General features: G+C 33.0%; 3 protein-coding genes across 3 annotated transcripts; 1 reads left to right on the top strand and 2 right to left on the bottom strand.

Annotated features, from left to right (window-relative positions):
• Positions 1 to 1,378: 1,378 nt before the first annotated feature.
• LOC122197599 (jacalin-related lectin 34) lies at positions 1,379 to 1,891 on the bottom strand. Its single transcript, XM_042901815.2, has one exon. The coding sequence runs from the start codon at positions 1,889 to 1,891 to the stop codon at positions 1,379 to 1,381; it is 513 nt and encodes a 170-aa protein (XP_042757749.1).
• A 3,921-nt stretch (positions 1,892 to 5,812) lies between these two features.
• LOC128133794 (uncharacterized) lies at positions 5,813 to 7,056 on the top strand. The gene is made up of 2 exons (XM_052771325.1): positions 5,813 to 6,313; positions 6,391 to 7,056. Exons 1-2 carry the CDS (start codon positions 6,098 to 6,100, stop codon positions 7,039 to 7,041), a joined length of 867 nt encoding a protein of 288 aa, XP_052627285.1. The 5' UTR covers positions 5,813 to 6,097; the 3' UTR covers positions 7,042 to 7,056.
• A 6,690-nt stretch (positions 7,057 to 13,746) lies between these two features.
• LOC111905526 (uncharacterized) lies at positions 13,747 to 15,463 on the bottom strand. Its single transcript, XM_023901213.3, has 6 exons — positions 15,396 to 15,463; positions 15,221 to 15,304; positions 14,936 to 15,115; positions 14,581 to 14,847; positions 14,327 to 14,506; positions 13,747 to 14,226 (listed from the first exon to the last, which is right to left on the bottom strand). The coding sequence occupies exons 1-6, from the start codon at positions 15,447 to 15,449 to the stop codon at positions 13,813 to 13,815; spliced, it is 1,179 nt and encodes a 392-aa protein (XP_023756981.2). The 5' UTR covers positions 15,450 to 15,463; the 3' UTR covers positions 13,747 to 13,812.
• Positions 15,464 to 18,276: the final 2,813 nt, after the last annotated feature.

The raw sequence follows: 18,276 nt of genomic DNA, 5'->3' as shown, positions 1-18,276 counted from the left end.
TTCAAAATGTGTTTTTTTATTTTTTAATTTACAATAACTTTTTATTTTGAGTTTCAATTTAAATAATTGATTGCAGATCTTTTCCAAATCAATTATGATCCCCTAGGGTTAAGAACTTATGCTTATCTTATCCTCCTTATAAGGATATCATTTTCATTGTTTTGAGGACAATCTTTTTCTATTGTAATTAATAAAGAATCCAACTTTGAAGTTATCTTTTTTTTTCTTTGTGTTTATGTTGTTTGTAATGTGTCATTTCTATGCATCATCTTTGAAACACTTTGTTTTGATGTACTATAAAGAAGTCATCAGTAGCTAAAGAAATTAAGTTTATATTATCTTACATAGAATAGAAATTAAATGTACATGGCTTCAAAATTGATGGATTACAATAAGTCAAAAACTATTTTAACCGAACGGTCTCAAGTAGTACTGTCATTTTTCGTTCTTAGGATAATCAGTTGAACAGTTTTGGGTTGTTTTTTTCGGTTCTATTGATTGCCAGAATGTCCAAAGTTATTTAATTTGTAATTATACAACATTTCATTAACATTAATACAAAAAATAATATGTAACCTTGAATCGAAATATCTTTGAATGAGAGAACACAAGAGAAAAATAATTATTTTAAAAGAATACTTGGGTTTGGAAAATGTTTGATATGATATTTATAGAGAATCTATTTGAAAAATAAAAATAAAAATGACATGTGAGACCAGTTAAATACCTAAATAAGACATGTTTAATATTGAATCGAGACTAATTCTAGACCAATTGGAGGGATCAAGATTGAACCAAGACTATTTGAAGTCCAAAATCGCAAACCGATAATTAGATTTTAAGTTTACACCGGACCTAGATTGCTCCGTTCTAAACTAATTTAATCAATGGCTATTTCTTGAGACCAATCTCTATGAGTTATTTAGTGTTACTTCATTAAGTCAAGTAGATCTTTTTGACTAACTTTACCTCAGAATTTGTTTGTTTTTATTAGTATAGTTTTTAATAACTAAATGTCATCACTCTAAAGTCTTGTTCCTTTATTTTTAATTCTATAGTATGGGAATGTAGATGAATAAGAACTAATGAAAATAAAACATGCATTTTCATACATTTATTTATTCCATGATATACATAATACATAAAGAAACATAAAACATGTATTTTCATACATTTATTTATTTCATGATATACATAATACACAAAGAAACATAAAACATGCATGTTCGATTAAAAATCAAACAATGCATATTTATTTAAAAATATATAGATTTAGCAAGTTGTTTGCTCCCTTGTTATTCTAAAAGTTGCATTAATGCTTTAAAGTCATCAATTTTCATCGGCTTCTTTTTCTTCAACATTAAGTGTAACTCCAAATTTAGATTCCAGTCTCAGTTCCTGGATTCACAATCCCATTTGCATCCATTGTCCCTATACTTATAGTCTTATTTATGGCCCCATCCCCAGTTCCAATCCCTATATTTGCGGGCACAGTACCAGTACTACCAGTTACATTATTACCCCCACCAGTACCGGTACCGGTGCTACCAGTACCGGTACCGATGCTACCGGTACCGGTACTACCAGTACTAGTACTACCAATACCAATACCAGTCCCCATCCCTACCCCGAACCCGAACCTCATTCCTAGACCTCCCATACCAACCCCCATCCCCAAATTTAACCTTTTTTTTCCTCGAAGCCCACAACTAGATCCTCTTTTGGCATCACACCCATCGTCGAATGCTCCTCCAGCCTTTCTAACTCCCTCACCATGCCTAAAAGATGTCTTCTCCTCTTCAACAAGATTTTCACTATATCCAATGTTAACCATGCCAATCAAAATCAGGATTACAAAAGATACACCAATAGAAAGCTTGAAAACCATCATGTATACTTTCTTTATTAATATTATATCAATGAGTTGTAATAAGCCAAAAAAAATCACAACTATATATAAGTATTTATATGGACACTAATTTAATAAGGTGGTTGAGATATAATTATATTAACCAATTTTTGCGTCCGAAATTATGTACTGATATTAATATTTTATAATTAATCTAACCTATATGATTTGACAAGACCATCAAATATTTTTAATTGTTTTATTTTACTAATAGGTATTAATTATATTCATATTTTTATTATTTCAATGACATCACAAATCTATTAAAATCATCAAACAACTATACTATATTTTATCTTATTTTCTTTTATTTTTGAACGGCTAAATGTATTAAAAAAGCTAGCAAAGAGCTAGCAAGAACAAATTAGTTCATGAGGGGATTAAGCATCTACTTATTCCGATTCTTCCTAGCTTTTACGATTCCTATTACAATACCGATTATAAGAAAAAAGAAACAGTAGAATCAAATATAAACTCTTTCTTGTACTTCTTGTTGCCAAAAACAAGGTCGTTCAGGTACGTCCATGAAACCCAAATGAGGGTACCACAAATCGATTCCATGATCACCCTATAGAACCGAGTCGCGAAATACCATCAATCCATAAAAAGAATTACGGCACCTCGCAAAAATTAGGAATCAACTTATCCACCCACTAAGCAACTTTAAGCCATAGAAGACGTGCAATGTTACACTCTGGAAAACAGATGATTCCCCTACTCTTGTTCCACTTTACAACACATACATAACAACTACTCAATATCAACACCTCTTTTTGTCCAAGTTACATCTAGTAGGAGGGTTATTCAAAAGCACTCTCCAAACAAAAATGTTAATTTTAATAGGAAGACATGTATTCCGCCGAGAGACCAAACCACTTGAAGGGAGATTCAAGTTATCCAATCTAATTCTAGCATCCTTTAGCACCAATATATCATAAACACCAATTGAGCACCACCAAGAACAAGTTAATTGCACAATTGGATCGACTCTTAATTCATACTTGTGAGTTAGTTTGTTATGTAAATCCCTCATTATCAAAGACAAATAAGAAAATTGGAAATAAGTATTTATGTTCGTCAGTTAAAGTATCCAAGTAACTTAAAAATTAACTCACAAGTATGAATTAGGAAGTGTACTTTGTGTATACTTTTTAGTTTTATCAAATACGACGTTGTAATAGGGATAAACTGAGAGTGCTATAACCAAAAAAAAAAAAATTAAACTATGTTGATATTCCTTGAATTTGACCCCAACAATGTCTAGGATAAATGTTTTTTTTAAGAAATGTTGTATTTTTTTAAAGAAAAAAAAAACAAAGTTGTAAAAGATGTAAAAAAGGTTGTAAATTTTTTCCCTAAAGAAATAAGTTTAAAAAAAGGGTTTAGGTCATTTTTGGTCTCTTAATTTTTGTTTTTGTGCTCATTTGGTCACTTGACTCTTTTTAAATTATAAAAGGTCATGAAACTTTGGCTTTGTGCTCATTTAGTCACTTAACTTTTGGTTTGATCACATTTAGTCACATAACTTTTAAAATTATGCTCATTTAGTCACTAAACTTTTAAACTTTTTCAAATGTTTAGTGACTAAATGAGTACATTTTTAAAAATTAGGTGACTAAATGAGCACAAATGTAAAAGTTAAGTGACTAAACCAAAAGTTAAATGACTAAATGAGCTCAAAGTCAAAAGTTTTATGACATTTTAAAACTTAAAAATAGTTAAGTAGCCAAATGAGAACAAAACCAAAAATTAAGTGACCAAAAATGACCTAAACCCTTAAAAACACATATCAAAAGTAAGTTGTAAAAAAAGGTGTGAAAATTTGTAAAAAAAAAAAAAAGATTTGTTCGAAATGACTATAAAATTAAAAGTTGAGTAAAAATTATATAATATAAAAAGTTATTGGGTTTTACTTTGGTTAGGATCAGAAGAAAATTCAAAGGTTAACTTGGACTTTGGGATTTTTGATGCACTAACAAATAAGAGGATGGGAGAGTTATTGAACGTTTAACATATCAAGCATAGCGCATTTTTGGTGTAGACATCATTTAAAAACACAACACAATTGTTATAAACAAGTTATTAAAATCAAGATGTAAGAAAATATAAGTATTGTATTGTTACGTTATGACAGTGAGGATTTAAGAGGAGGTGAATACTTTACACACGGTGGGGTCACGGGAAGTGTCCGTGCAATGCACAAGTGATGAATAATTAAGAGAATTACAATATATATTAGGGGTGGTCAAAATACACAAAACTGATAACTAGACAAACTATATCGATTTTCATATCGTCAAACATATCTTTTAATATTTTTAGGATTAAGAGAATTACAATATATATTAGGGGTGGTCAAAATACACAAAACTGATAACTAGACAAACTATATCGATTTTCATATCGTCAAACATATCTTTTAATATTTTTAGGATTGGTTAAGTGGTCGGCTAAAATATTTGAATTTTCAATTAGCGACGAGCACTCAAAGCACACACATTTCACAAGATTTTTTACTAGAGAAAATAACAAAAATAGTCATTTACACTAATTGCATTACAAAAATAGCCAAAAAAAATCGAAATTACAAAAATAGCCACCCATTTCGCAGATGAGAAGGTCCCATCTGCGAAATGACCTTCTCATCTGCGAAAGTACAAGCACCTAAAGCACAGTTGTGCTTTAGGTGCTTGTACTTTTGCAGATGAGAAGTTTTTTTTTTTTTTTTTTTTTTTAATATTTTTGCTGTATATATATGGGTAATTTCGCAGATGGAATAGGTCCATCTGCGAAATCCTCTCACTCTATCTGCGAAATGGTGTTTTTTTTGTATTATTATTATTATTTTTTTTTTTTTTAAAGTTTGACTATGAAATGAATTGGTTTGACTACGAAATCATGTTGTTATATAAAAAGTTTTGTAGAAAAAATATCATTTTGGTTGTTATTTGTTTAGGAACTCTTTCTACAATTTGCTCAAAAAATGATTGAATATTTGGTTTGTCTTGTAACCGGTGGGAGATGACAAGTTAATGGAACTAATCTGGAATACATATGTCCACATGGAGGTATTTCTGAATTCGCTTTGATATTTTCTGAGTATATTAGTTATAGTGATTTTGTATCTTTGGTAAGAAGCAAAATTGGTTTGTTAGACAAATATAGAATTAGTCTTCGTTTCCACCATCCTGAATTAAATTATTATATAGCTATAGTTGAAGACATGGATGTTAGAATGTTGATAAACGTAATCAAATGTAGTGGAGGAAGGGCTGTGAAAGTGTTTGTGGTGGTTGATGAAGTTGAGGAGGTTAATGAGGGTGGTGAAACTGGAAACCAGCTTGTTGGTAATTTATGCAGTTATAAAGGGAGCAACGATCCGATAGGTACTTTCAATACTCCTAGTGTACCTCAGTTTCACAGTGTTGCTGAAAATATTAATGTTAGTTATTCACCTATTCACTATGTGGATCCCGAGAATTACAAGTCTGTTGGTGATGATGATGTTGGTACATATCTTAATCATGTGGGTGGTCGTTGTGATGATGTTGCCGAACAAGAAGTTAAACTTATGAATAGGCGTGTGGTAGATAAAACTAAAAAGAAAAAAATTCAAGTCAAAAAAATGAAAAAAAGCATGTTTACGGGCATTATGTTGATGTTGGTGATGTATGTTTAGATATAACCGAGCTACAAAGCAATTCCGATAGAGATGAGTTGGGTGATGAAGTTAAAGGTAAGTTTCCCGATAACCTTTTTCACGGTATGCCCCCTGTACCAGCATGGCTAGTTGATATTAATGAAGATATCCCAACACAGATGGTAGACATGAATCTTCAAAAGATTCAATGTGAGAGTATATTTAAGAACAAAGAACTTTTAAAGTGGTGTATTGGTAAAAAATGTCTTCGAGAAGGTTTCCAGACGAGGACAAGTAGATCCACCAAATCAAGGTATGAAGCTGTGTGTGTTTCGAAAAATTGTTCTTGGTTACTAAGAGCAAAAGCAATTAAAAATTCTGATGGACTTTTCCAAGTGAATAAATTTGTTGATGTACACACATGTTCTTCAACATTGTTGCAACCTAATCATCGACAAGCAAACAAATATGTTTTGGGTGAATATGTTGCTGATGTTTTGGCTGAAGACTATAGTAGAGTTTATCGGGGAAAAGAAATTGTTAATGATATGAATGCTCAATTGAATATCAATATCTCATACCATCAGGCATGGCGTGCGAAGCAATATGCATTGTTGTCGTTAAGGGGTACGAAAGAGGATTCTTTTACCAAACTTCCGGCGTATTGTCACAACTTGGCCAAACATAATCCGGGTACTGTCACACATATTAAAACAGATGCTGATGATCGCTTTGAGTTTTTGTACGTCGCACTCGGTTGCTCGGTTAGTATTATCATATCCTAATTTAATTTTTTAATATTTATTTTGGTGTATTTGAATAGATATACAATGTATTGTAGGTACGAGCTTTTGTCAATTTTTGTAAGCCGACCCTAGTAGTAGATGGAGCTCACCTAAAGGGCGAGTTCAAAGGTACCATGCTACTTGCAGTTACTAAGGACGGACAAAACCAAATATTACCGGTTGCATATGGTATATGCAAAAATGAGTGTACCGATTCTTGGACATGGTTTTTTCAAAAACTACATGATTGCATAGGAAATATGCAGGAGCTTACAATTATATCTGATAGGTCTCCATCTATAGCAACATCCGTTGCCAACATTTTTCCTCACGCTCATCATGGAATATGTGGTGTCCATTTGTATTTCAACATAGTATCTAGATTCGGCAAGAGTAAGACGGTTAAAGGAATTTTTTGGGAGGCGTGTAGGGCGTACACAGTTGATGCTTTTGATGCTGCCATGGATGTTATGAAAAAGACAAAAGAACCAGTATGGGAGTACTTAAAAAGTATAAATCCAGAAACCTGGTCAAGGGCACATTTTAAAGGGAACCGATACAATCTTATGTCGTCCAACAGTGCGGAGTCTATAAATGCATTATCTAGACACGCACGTAAGGTGCCAATACTTATGTTGATTGATTTTTTTCGTGCTACAATGCAACAATGGTGGTTTCAAAGACGTAACTTTGCAGGTATTAAGTAAATTTGTAATATTAATGTTTTATTAGTTTTGATGTTATTGATCTTAACTTCTTCATTTTGGCTGTTTTTTTAGCGGAAGCAACAACAACACTTACCCCTTGGGCGGATGAAGTTGTAAAAGAAAACAAGAAAACTTTTACCAAATGGGATGTTCGCATGATCTCAAATACGAAATGCGAGGTCAAAAAGGGGGCACAAAATGTGATTGTTGATTTTCAACATATGACATGTACATGTAGGCATTGGCAACTTGATGGGATACCTTGTGGTCATGTCATAAGATGTTTAACAATGAACAATTACCAAGACTGCTCGAGGTTTGCATTAAATGCTTACCTTACCGAAACACTGAGGAAAACATATGAGGAATCAATAAACCCTCTGCCGAAGCCATCCGAATGGGAGATCCCCGATGATTTGATGATTGTTAAGCCACCTATAATGGATAAACGTCAGCCAGGCAGGCCAAGAAACACAGACCGCATTCCATCCCAAGGCGAGGGTCCAATTATAAAAGAGTGTTCTACATGTGGTCAACTAGGACACACGAGAAATAATTGTACTGGAAGGGCGTCCGGTAGCAGAGCAGGTCACATAATTTCTACTGCAGAAATGACATATAATATTGGTGGTTCAGCGGGTTGCTCACAAACCCATAACGCTGATTTTGATATAAAACAACCTTGAAAATAAGAGTAATGACGAGTTGTTAGCTTATTATGTATTGTAATATTTTTATTAACTCTTACAAGACATTGCTATGCTTTCATATTTTAGTTAAGTTTGTTGATTATAACAATGAATGAAGCCTTTATATTATAAAATATAGTTTGCAGATTTATTTTAACAGTTACAACATGTTATTTAAAAAAAACAACAAACGATCCTTTGGCAACCTAATCTGTTTCATGATAATATTACAACAACTTTATAACTAATTTTTAAACTCAGGGAACTGCAACGGGTACTTCTCTTTCTCCATTGTTATATAGTCATCCCTAATTCTCATTTTGTCTTCGAAACGATCATTTTTTACCATAATGTGTATCAACTGCTCATCCTTCTCAGCAAGCCGTTTTTCAGTCGTTTTGATTGCCTTCTTACTCTTTTTTATCCAATCTTTATGTTCTTTGATTTTGTTTTTATTGAGGTCAATCCATTCTTGAGCTTGTTTGCATTCCGAATCTATATCATTAGCAAGTTGAGTGAGAAGTCGGGATGACTCTTTGTCCTCTTCTTGTTGTGCTTCAGCCTTCTTTAATTCTTCAAAATTTTCATGTGACATATATGGCCTGGCTGAAGAGGGTGTAAAAAAAGGGTCTACCGAATCACAGTAGTAACAATCTACTTCGTTGCATGAGCAAATTTCGAATTTGTGTGAGGAACTCATAATAAAGTCGATATTGTATTAAACTGGAGCAATAAGTGGTATTTATACATACTAGACAGTAATGAGAAGTCCAACTTTGAAATGACTAGACAGTAATGACAAGTCACTGTAGTAACCTGCACATCCCAGTGGGACCCTTAAGTGACAAGAGATAAATGACAGTTTGACATGACAAAACACTGCATAAAGCTGAAAATGGTAGTCCAAATATAACCATTTCGTAGTCAAAGTATTAATTCATAGTCTATTTATTTATATAAATAGATGTTTAAGATCTATAAACCAAACACCCAAATCACCTAAACGAAACGAATTCCCATTATTAGAAATGTCGTCAAATGCAGCAACTTCTTCGAATGAAGTACCTGGTTCCAATTCTGAAAGGCCATGGACGACAAACGAGGTGTTAGTTCTAACACGATGCTGGCTAAGTGTTAAGGATGGTGAACCGTTACTTGCTCCCCCGCATTGCCTAATTGGTGATGAATGGAGTCGCATCACATCTTTGTTTAACCATGAGATGGGAGAAGGACAAAAAAGAGAAAAATCAGATGTTGTTACTAAGTGGACGGATGTAAAGGAAGAAGTGACATGGTTCAATCGAGCATGTAGTTATGCGAAACGTAACAATGTTCGTTATCGTGACGAAGAAGAGTTCTTGGAAGTTGTTACAGAGTTTTACATCTGTGAGCCTGACGGCAGAGACTTCGAATATGAGGAAGTTTGGAAGGTTGTTAGAGATAAACAGTATTTCAAGTAGATCGCTCTAATTTGTGTTAAGAATAACCCATGGACTTGTGTTTTACGTTAATGCTTTGTTCGTATTATGTCGTTGTTTTTCATGTAATTGTTGTGATGTTTTTAATGGTTCATGGAATCCTTGTTACTAATGTATTCTAATATATTGTGATAACTAATGCAATGGCCATTTATTAACTCAAGTTAATCATACGAGTTGCTCACATAATAAACTAAAATATATTTTAAACAAATGAAATACATACGAAATACATGAAAATAACCTAGTACTCACATAATAAACTAAAACAGATTTTAAACAAACGAAATACATACGAAATACATAAGAAATACATGAAAATAACCTAGTACATGAAAATAACCTAGTACTCAAATAATAAACTAAAATAGATTTTAAACAAACGGGATATATTTCAAAATATTCCAAGGGGCTTCAAACTGGAATTCCAACCCGTTACTTAATGACTTGTATTCCTCCTTAGCAGCTTCCAAGATGACATCCTCAGTAGCATTTAAACGGGTGTCGTCAATTTTGATATAAAGATCGTTGAATAATAGAACTTCGGTTTTCATTTCATACCATCTTGCTAAGATGTCTAGTTCGTCACGATCGTTTCTTGTAGCCATTCGGTTTTCAGCATTGAAAATATTGGTTAAACGGCTCCAAAACATTGGATCGTTCAACTTGCTTGTCTCGTACACATGAATATAAGCATGTGTAAGAACCAAGAACTCTTCATTGCCCCATGATATAGAACTCATTTTGATTGAAACAAAGAGAGTAGAATCTAAAAAACAATATTTGAACAACTTTATTGGTAAATTTAATAAAGTATTGCATGTAACTTAAGGTCAATTTATAGTAGTTTCTACACAAAATCGCAATCCAATCTTCTAATATGTCTGCAATTCATAGTCAAAATTAACTGACGAATGCAGTGTATTATACTTATAACACAACAGATCACTGTTCGAGTTGACAATTCATCCCCGGTTGAATGACAACACAATACATTGCTGCTTGAGTTGACAAGTCATTGCACCAGGAAAGTAAGGAGTGGTTATAAATAGATTTCAATATCCGTTGTAATTGTATTGTATTACTTCCCTCCTTGCAATTATGGACTCACCACATACATGGAGGAACGCAGAGGAGGTCGCTTTGGTTCAAGCTTGGATTACAACTGTAGAGGTGGATTTTCCACTGGGTCCCCCACAAGTTCGTGCTGGATCATTTTGGTCTCGTGTCGGTCATTTGTTTCACCATTTAATGAACCGCACTCAATATCGAAGAAGAAGAGATGTCAAAGCGAAGTTTCTGGATATGAAAATGAAGGTGAAACAATTTCAACGTATTTATAACGAGTTGGATAACGAACATGCAAATACGGATGAAGACATTCTACGGCAAGTGGCTTTGGAACTATACCGTTTTGAATATGATGGTAGCGAGTTTACCCACTTAGATGCATGGAGTCTTTTAAAGAATGTCCCTTATTTTTAATATGCATGTTGGTTAAGTTAATTGTTTTTCGTTATTTAAGTTAGTTGTTGTTGTATGTGTCTAGTCTTTACTATTTAATAAACGTCCATTTCTTTTAATGTATGTTGTTTCGTCAATAGCCAATATATAGAACGCAATAAAATATAAATGGGGTACATAAATAACTAATACATAATACGACATAAAATATAAACTGGGTACATGGATAACTAATACATAACACATCACTAAAATAAAAACGGGGTACATAAAAAACTAATACATAATACTACATAAAACATAAAGGTGCTACATGAATAACTACTGCATTGAGGGAGGTAACAAGACCACCGTTTCATTTGGTATTTCCCAATGCACATGTGATGGTATAGTATTCACCAACTCAGATCCATATGCAAGTCGATACACATAATTAGTGAACTTGTAATCAACCATTCTCTGAATGGACTCAGATGTACGGGTTCTTAGACATGCTATAGCGTGGCTACATGGTATACCGCTTTTTTGCCATTTACCACAACTACATACCCTTCGTTCAACTTGTACGTTACTGGTGGCAAAAGTGTCATCGACTTCAAATGTATCCCCATACAAACGTCTTTCATTACAATTATAAGACTTGTTGAGACTTTTTTGAACCTTACTCTCAACGTAAGGGGTCAACCCACCAGACAACCTCCCTGTAAAATTTGATATTTTAATAAAAATAGTAGCACAATAAGAAAAACTAAATATAACAATCTCCCTTACCAGCCAGTTCGGCCCGTTCAACATACTTTGATTGTATCGACGTGGTGGTTAACTCAATTATCGTTGTTATAGGAAACTCACGTGAGGATATAATTTGCAAAATTTCAGGGACGTCAATCGATTTAACATTGTAACGTATTTTTGGGAAAAATGCTCTTGTCCATTTTGAAATCGGTATATCGTCAAGCCAGTAAATTGGACTCATAAGCAAGGTGCAGAAAGGTGGTTTCCTACACTTTGCAACCTTTCCAAACACAAGTAAAAATCATCAACGCTATATGCATTGCATGACTTCCAAAACAACGATTCGACTTCCGTATTGTTATGTCCGACAGACTCACGTATCTTTCGAGCTATATCTTTAGGACAATATCCATGATAGGAATCCGGGTAGGCACTCTGAACACCAAAGTCTATGTTATCACACAGGTTGCTTATGAAACCAACCTCTATGTCCTCACCTAAACAATCTCTTAACCTCATCATGAACCATCTCCATGATTCTTCACACTGTAAGGTTCCCAAACCAATTGCTAAGAGTAGTGGTTCATGATTTCCATCTAAAGCCACTGCGAAGTACATTGTTGTCAGAAAGCTCCCAAGAAGGGGTAAATAACCCACATATATTAGCGGTATCATGCACCTAAGGAAGGTACGAATCTACATAAAAACGAACACATATTAGTGATAAGTAAAAACTAATCGAGATACATTACCATGAAATATTATATAACTCAATAAAAGAAGTATGTTATACCATGCAACCTAAAGCCACAAAACAGAATTGAAAGCGGTTGGTATCGGTTTTCTTAATGGCTGTGAAGGTATTAGGATTTGTTCTTTGAAGGTTATGCAAGAAAATTGGTAGTTGAGAAAAGGTTCTTTCGCTGTAACTACTCATTTTCAATATCGATGATAGTGCTCTACAATGATCACACAAATGCAATATGAAACAAATGCAATTATAAATAGAAAATATTGTATCTCTACTGATCAAAATTCATAGTTTAACCTTTTAAATTCATAGTTCAACTTTTTGAATTCATAGTCAAACCAGTTCATTTCATAGTCAAATTTCACTGACCGACATGACAATACTACAGAATGTACTTGTCTGCATTTCATAGTTCAACTTTTTGAATTCATAGTCAAACCAGTTCATTTCATAGTCAAATTTCACTGACCGACATGACAATACTACAGAATGTACTTGTCTGCATTTTATAGTTCAACTTTTTGAATTCATAGTCAAACCAGTTCATTTCATAGTCAAATTTCACTGACCGACATGACAATACTACAGAATGTACTTGTCTGCATTTCATAGTTCAACTTTTTGAATTCATAGTCAAACCAGTTCATTTCATAGTCAAATTTCACTGACCGACATGACAATACTACAGAATGTACTTGTCTGCATTTCATAGTTCAACTTTTTGAATTCATAGTCAAACCAGTTCATTTCATAGTCAAATTTCACTGACCGACATGACAATACTACAAAATGTACTTGTCTGCATTTCATAGTTCAACTTTTTGAATTCATAGTCAAACCAGTTCATTTCATAGTCAAATTTCACTGACCGACATGACAATACTACAGAATGTACTTGTCTGCATTTCATAGTTCAACTTTTTGAATTCATAGTCAAACCAGTTCATTTCATAGTCAAAAAGAATTGTCTGTAATCTGATTTCTTCTATAAATGGGTGTCACTCATTATGAATAATTTAACTTAGAAAGTAACTCCGATTTAAAAGAAAAAGAAGGCTAATGGCATACTGCAATTGCGGAGGAGAACGTATCGTTAGGATTTCGGGTACAGCTAAAAACCCAGGAAGATTGTTTTACGCTTGCCCATATTTGGTATCATGTTGTTAACGTCATTCAAATTTAAACCCTCGTGTTTACATCACAAAAATTTATTTTCTTACTGTGAATATTAAATTTAACAAGGACCAAAATGCGGGTTTATCAGTTGGGTTGATGAAGAGAAGGACCAATCTTCTATGGTAATAGCTAAAGTAGCTAACTCTAATAAGCTCTTTCAATCAGAAAATAAGAAGTTAAAGATAGCGTTGGTTTGTAGTTGGGTGTTGTTCTTGGCAGTTCTTGTTTACAAGTTGTAAGCTTTTCAATATTGTTTTTATGGTTTTGAAGTTGTTAGGTCAATAAATTGTTGTATTTGTAACGTTAAAACAAATGTTGTAGTCGTTCTTATGTTGTATGTATTGATAAGTAATTAGTAGGTCATTAATTTGTTGTAATTGTCGCAACGTTATATTTTTTGCCATCCGTTGAGTAAACTGTAAAAATAAACTAATAATGAAATCCAACATTAATTTATATATACATTTATATAATCCAACTACATAGGACCAAGACTAGACCCCCAAATAATTTTTGTCATCCGTAGACGGAACTCTAAAGCTGCGTTCTTTGGGTCAATAAGAACACGTATTGGTTGACCTGAAACCAATTGCTCCATAAACATACAAAGAAAAACACCGCAATCTCCCAAATGACTACTTTGTTGGGGAACATTTTCTTCATAAATGAATTGCATATTCAATGGAATCCTTGGGATGTTTCTCCGGGCCCGATACTTAATCTTGTCCAAATAATTTTCCACCCGACGTTCAAATTTGGAAAAGATTCCTTCAGATTTGAATTTTTCATAAGCCCCTCTACCAAGACTGTCATAAATATGCACTTCTATTGACGCTAATCGTAGTTCCCCAAATAGCCAATGATTAGGGGATGAATGAATCGGCAATAAGACCTGTATAAGGATCAGAAAATAAAATTATGTTTATTTACATCACAATACAAAAACATAACAAAAAAACGAGATTATTTTCAATATAAACTAATAAGTTTACCGTATCAACATTCCACCAAGCAACCATGAAGTTGGGGTACGTAGCAATACCAGCCATAAACGCCCTCCAGTCCTGTCCTTCTTCCAAAGCATGAGAAACAAAAAAATTTGGAGGCATTATTGTATGTCGGTCGCTCTCAAACCGTCTCTCCATCAATAGTCGGTACCAAATGGTTATATGCTGCACACATGATAGTTTTGTTATTGACTAAAAAACAATTAACTTTTAAAATAATTAATTAACAATGAATTTACCGCTGACTCCAACCATCCGTCGTGTGTATGCCCAAACAATGAGCTCCAAAAATCTCTATCTAACACGAAATTAAACAAACGATGTTGGACATCATATGAATGCAATACATAATTTTGGATGACATCCTCACCGCCTGCTACGTAAGGTTGCAGGCGCAACATGGACAAGTCATGAGCAACACCAAAAACTGGAGGAGGAACGGGGCTTGTTGATTTGATATCAACCTTCTTTTTTGTTCTTCTTTTTTGCTTCGGTGTCGTGTGCAACTAAAAACAATATTCAAATGTTTAAATCTATATCTTTCAGATAATTCACATAAACATAAAATCATCAGTTTATAAATAAAACGAATACCTCGGTGTAAGGAGGGCACAAATATTGTGATGGTTTTCGACTCCTCGGTTTATCGGGTGTAACTTCTTTGTCGTCATCATCATCAAAATAATCTGCAATTCCCGTTATTATTAGTTCGTCTTCGTCCGGCACATCATCATCAAATTTGTTCCCCGCATTGTCATTCCTCTCCTCCCACTCCTATATTAAAAATAATACTTTATACTTAATAACGAAATACACATAATTTAATAAGCAATAATATCTAAATAAACAAATTATTTATATTAATGTAACTATAAGAACCTCTTTAACTTCACTATAATCATTTACATCAAACACATCATCATCGAATTTGTTCCCCGCATACTCATTCCTCTCCTCCAACACCTACATTAAAAATATAACTTTTTACTTAATAACGAAACACACTTTATTAAAAAGTACTTATTAAAATCGTAAAGGTAACATCTATAACAACCTTGTCGTCTTGAATATCACCAAAAACATTTTCAGTTGTATTGTTTTTATTCATCACTTCATCTTGCACAACCTATATTTTCAAATATAAAATATGAACACAGGTATTGATATATGCTAATAAAATTTAATAAATAATGTAGCGTGTAACTAACTTGTTCATCATAATTTCTTTGTGACACTGTCGGTTCATCAAAAATAATGTCGTTCCAAAATTGTTCATTATTCACTTCTTCAACAAAAAACCTCTGTAGGTTGTCGGTTCATAAACACATGCTGCTCCAGTGCATTTAGCCGTTTCAACACCTCGTCTAGCTTGTGTTTCCCACTGCCCCGACCTCTACCATGAGAGCGGCCACTGGACGACATACTAGACGAAGATTTCTCTTGTCTCCTAAAATGGTCCCGTACTGGGGATGGAACTGCTTTCCCTTCACCATATACATACTCTTGAAATGACATATAATAAGAAGATGTCATCTCACCATCACCCGGTAACATGTTTTGTCTTGGTGGTAGCCCCTCCTAAAAAATTAAACATATTAAAATGCATATAAAAGTATAATAATCAAGTTTATTAATAATAAACGAAATATTTTTAAACCTGCATCTTTGACCAAATCTTGTTCACGTCAACCCATTTCAATTTTTTTGTTCCACTCCATCGTTTCAGCCGAGGCAAGTCTTTATTTTTTCTTGATGCAAATCCACATGCACGAACAGCCGGAATCATCTCATATATCCATATCTACAATTTTTTACAATTACAGTAATAAAAGTTAAAATTAAAATAAAAAACATAACAATAAAACAATTTAAATATAAGAAAATTTTTATACCCTTATTGGAGCCGTAAATCCTGAGACGGAGTACTTTAAAGTTTGACCACGCTCAGAAAGTGATAAATAATGATGTATTTTGTTCCATGTATCCTCAAGGTCAACATAAGTAAAATCCCAAAGATAGCTACCCCAAGCGAAGCTAACAAAACAAAAAAACAAAATTGATTATTATATAAATTATAACTTTAATCAAATAGAACTTTTAACGTAAACAAAATATACCTGTTCCAGAGATCCAAATTCTCAGCCAAAAAAAACCAATCTTGTGGCACCCGATCATTAACTTCTTTACCCAAAAAACTTTCACACAAAACGTATATCAAACATACTCTAACTGCATCAACGTCGTCAAGTGCTAGGAATGTTTGATTTAAAATTAAACGTTTCAGGTCGCCGATTTTCACCGAACTATTAGTATGGTCCGGAAATAGCCGTTCACGCAATAAACATCTTTTTTTACTGCTTATTAATTTTTCCGACCCTTTTCTCCCAATGTTTTTTGGATACTCCCCAAAATTGAAGCCGGTAATCAAACAAAACTCTTCCGGCCCATAAACCATTTTCGTATTGCCTACTCGAAAATATAAACGTTTTATTCCATCTGGAGATAAAACAGGGTCCGGCCGGATCTGATGAAGGAACATTTTATGAAACAATAATGCGTCCCCTTGTAAACGAGGGACATCAATAAAATAACCAAAGACGGTATCTCTGAAAATAGCACGTTGGACATCATCTAAAACTTCAAATACTTCACATATGTTACCGCCAGAGCCTTTTAAGTTCGCAAAGGCTTTCGTATTCATTAAACTAAAATCATGCTGCAAAAGAACACAAAAACAAATTAGATAACTAAATTTTTTTTTTTAAAAAAATATATGATTACGAACTGCAAATACAATTTCTTAATTACTAATATATATATTTCCGATAAAAAACAATAACATACACATATATAAACAATTTTCCAAGTTATACAACAAATATATTTACGATAGAAAACAATATCATACATAATTATATAAACATTTTATTAAACAAATTCTCAACTTAAACGACAAATATATCAACGACAAATTTTCAACTTAAACAAATTTTCAACTTAAACGACAAATATATAAACAATTTTTATCTTTCTAATTAAAACTAGCATTTTATAACCATATAAACAAAAAAATTTAAAAATAAAACGACAACCAAATTAACAATTTTGCAAGTTATACGACAACTTTATACAAAATTTCAACTTACACGACAAATACAAACAATTTCTAACAATATATATACGACAAATTTTCAACTTATACAAATGTTATACTTATAAGACAAACACAAACAATTTCTAACAATATATATACGACAAATTTTCAACTTATACAAATGTTATACTTATACGACAAATATATATACAAACGACTATTTTGCACTTTATATAAACAATTATACGATAAGAATATACAAGATTTCAGGTTATACAACAACTAAAAAAACAACAAAAATAACAAATTGTAAACATTATCTACTTGTCTCTACTTGTCTCTACTTGCATTTAAACTTCAAGTACACTAAAAAAATATTAAAATTATCAAACACAACAAAATTACCCTTTTTTAACACTAAATAATACAACAAATGATAAAATAAAGAGATTGTTGACATTAAAAGAGTTAAAATCTAACCATATTTGCGGGATTGTTGACATAATCCTCCATTTTCTTCAAAAACTAGCCAAAATTCCGAGAAAAGCCCAAAGTTAGAGAGAGTTTTTGTGTAGAGAAGGGTGAAAATGGAGAAAAAAAAACGTTTTTATACTCAAAATCGAGGGCATTTCGCAGATGAGAGCCATTTCGCAGACGGACCTTCTCATCTGCGAAAGTACAAGTACCTAAAGCACAACTGTGCTTTAGGTGTTTGTACTTTCGCAGATGAGAAGGTCATTTCGCAGATGGGACCTTCTCATCTGCGAAATGGGTGGCTATTTTTGTAATTTCGATTTTTTTTGCTATTTTTGTAATGCAATTAGTGTAAATGACTATTTTT

The sequence above is a fragment of the Lactuca sativa genome, chromosome 4 (assembly GCF_002870075.4).
Source record: "Lactuca sativa cultivar Salinas chromosome 4, Lsat_Salinas_v11, whole genome shotgun sequence".
Lineage (NCBI taxonomy): Eukaryota > Viridiplantae > Streptophyta > Magnoliopsida > Asterales > Asteraceae > Lactuca > Lactuca sativa.
The sequence above is the reverse complement of the archived record's forward strand: the minus strand, read 5'-3'. Positions and strand labels throughout refer to the sequence as shown.

Coding starts and splice junctions, on each gene's coding strand:
- LOC122197599 (XM_042901815.2), bottom strand. CDS start 1,891: ATGATGGTTTTCAAGCTTTCTATTGGTGTATCTTTTGTAATCCTGATT.
- LOC128133794 (XM_052771325.1), top strand. CDS start 6,098: ATGAATGCTCAATTGAATATCAATATCTCATACCATCAGGCATGGCGT. Junction 6,314..6,390: donor ACGTCGCACTCGGTTGCTCG/GTTAGTATTATC, acceptor AATGTATTGTAG/GTACGAGCTTTTGTCAATTT.
- LOC111905526 (XM_023901213.3), bottom strand. CDS start 15,449: ATGAATAAAAACAATACAACTGAAAATGTTTTTGGTGATATTCAAGAC. Junction 15,116..15,220: donor ATTATAGTGAAGTTAAAGAG/GTTCTTATAGTT, acceptor TTTTTAATATAG/GAGTGGGAGGAGAGGAATGA. Junction 14,507..14,580: donor ACGGATGGTTGGAGTCAGCG/GTAAATTCATTG, acceptor TCATGTGTGCAG/CATATAACCATTTGGTACCG.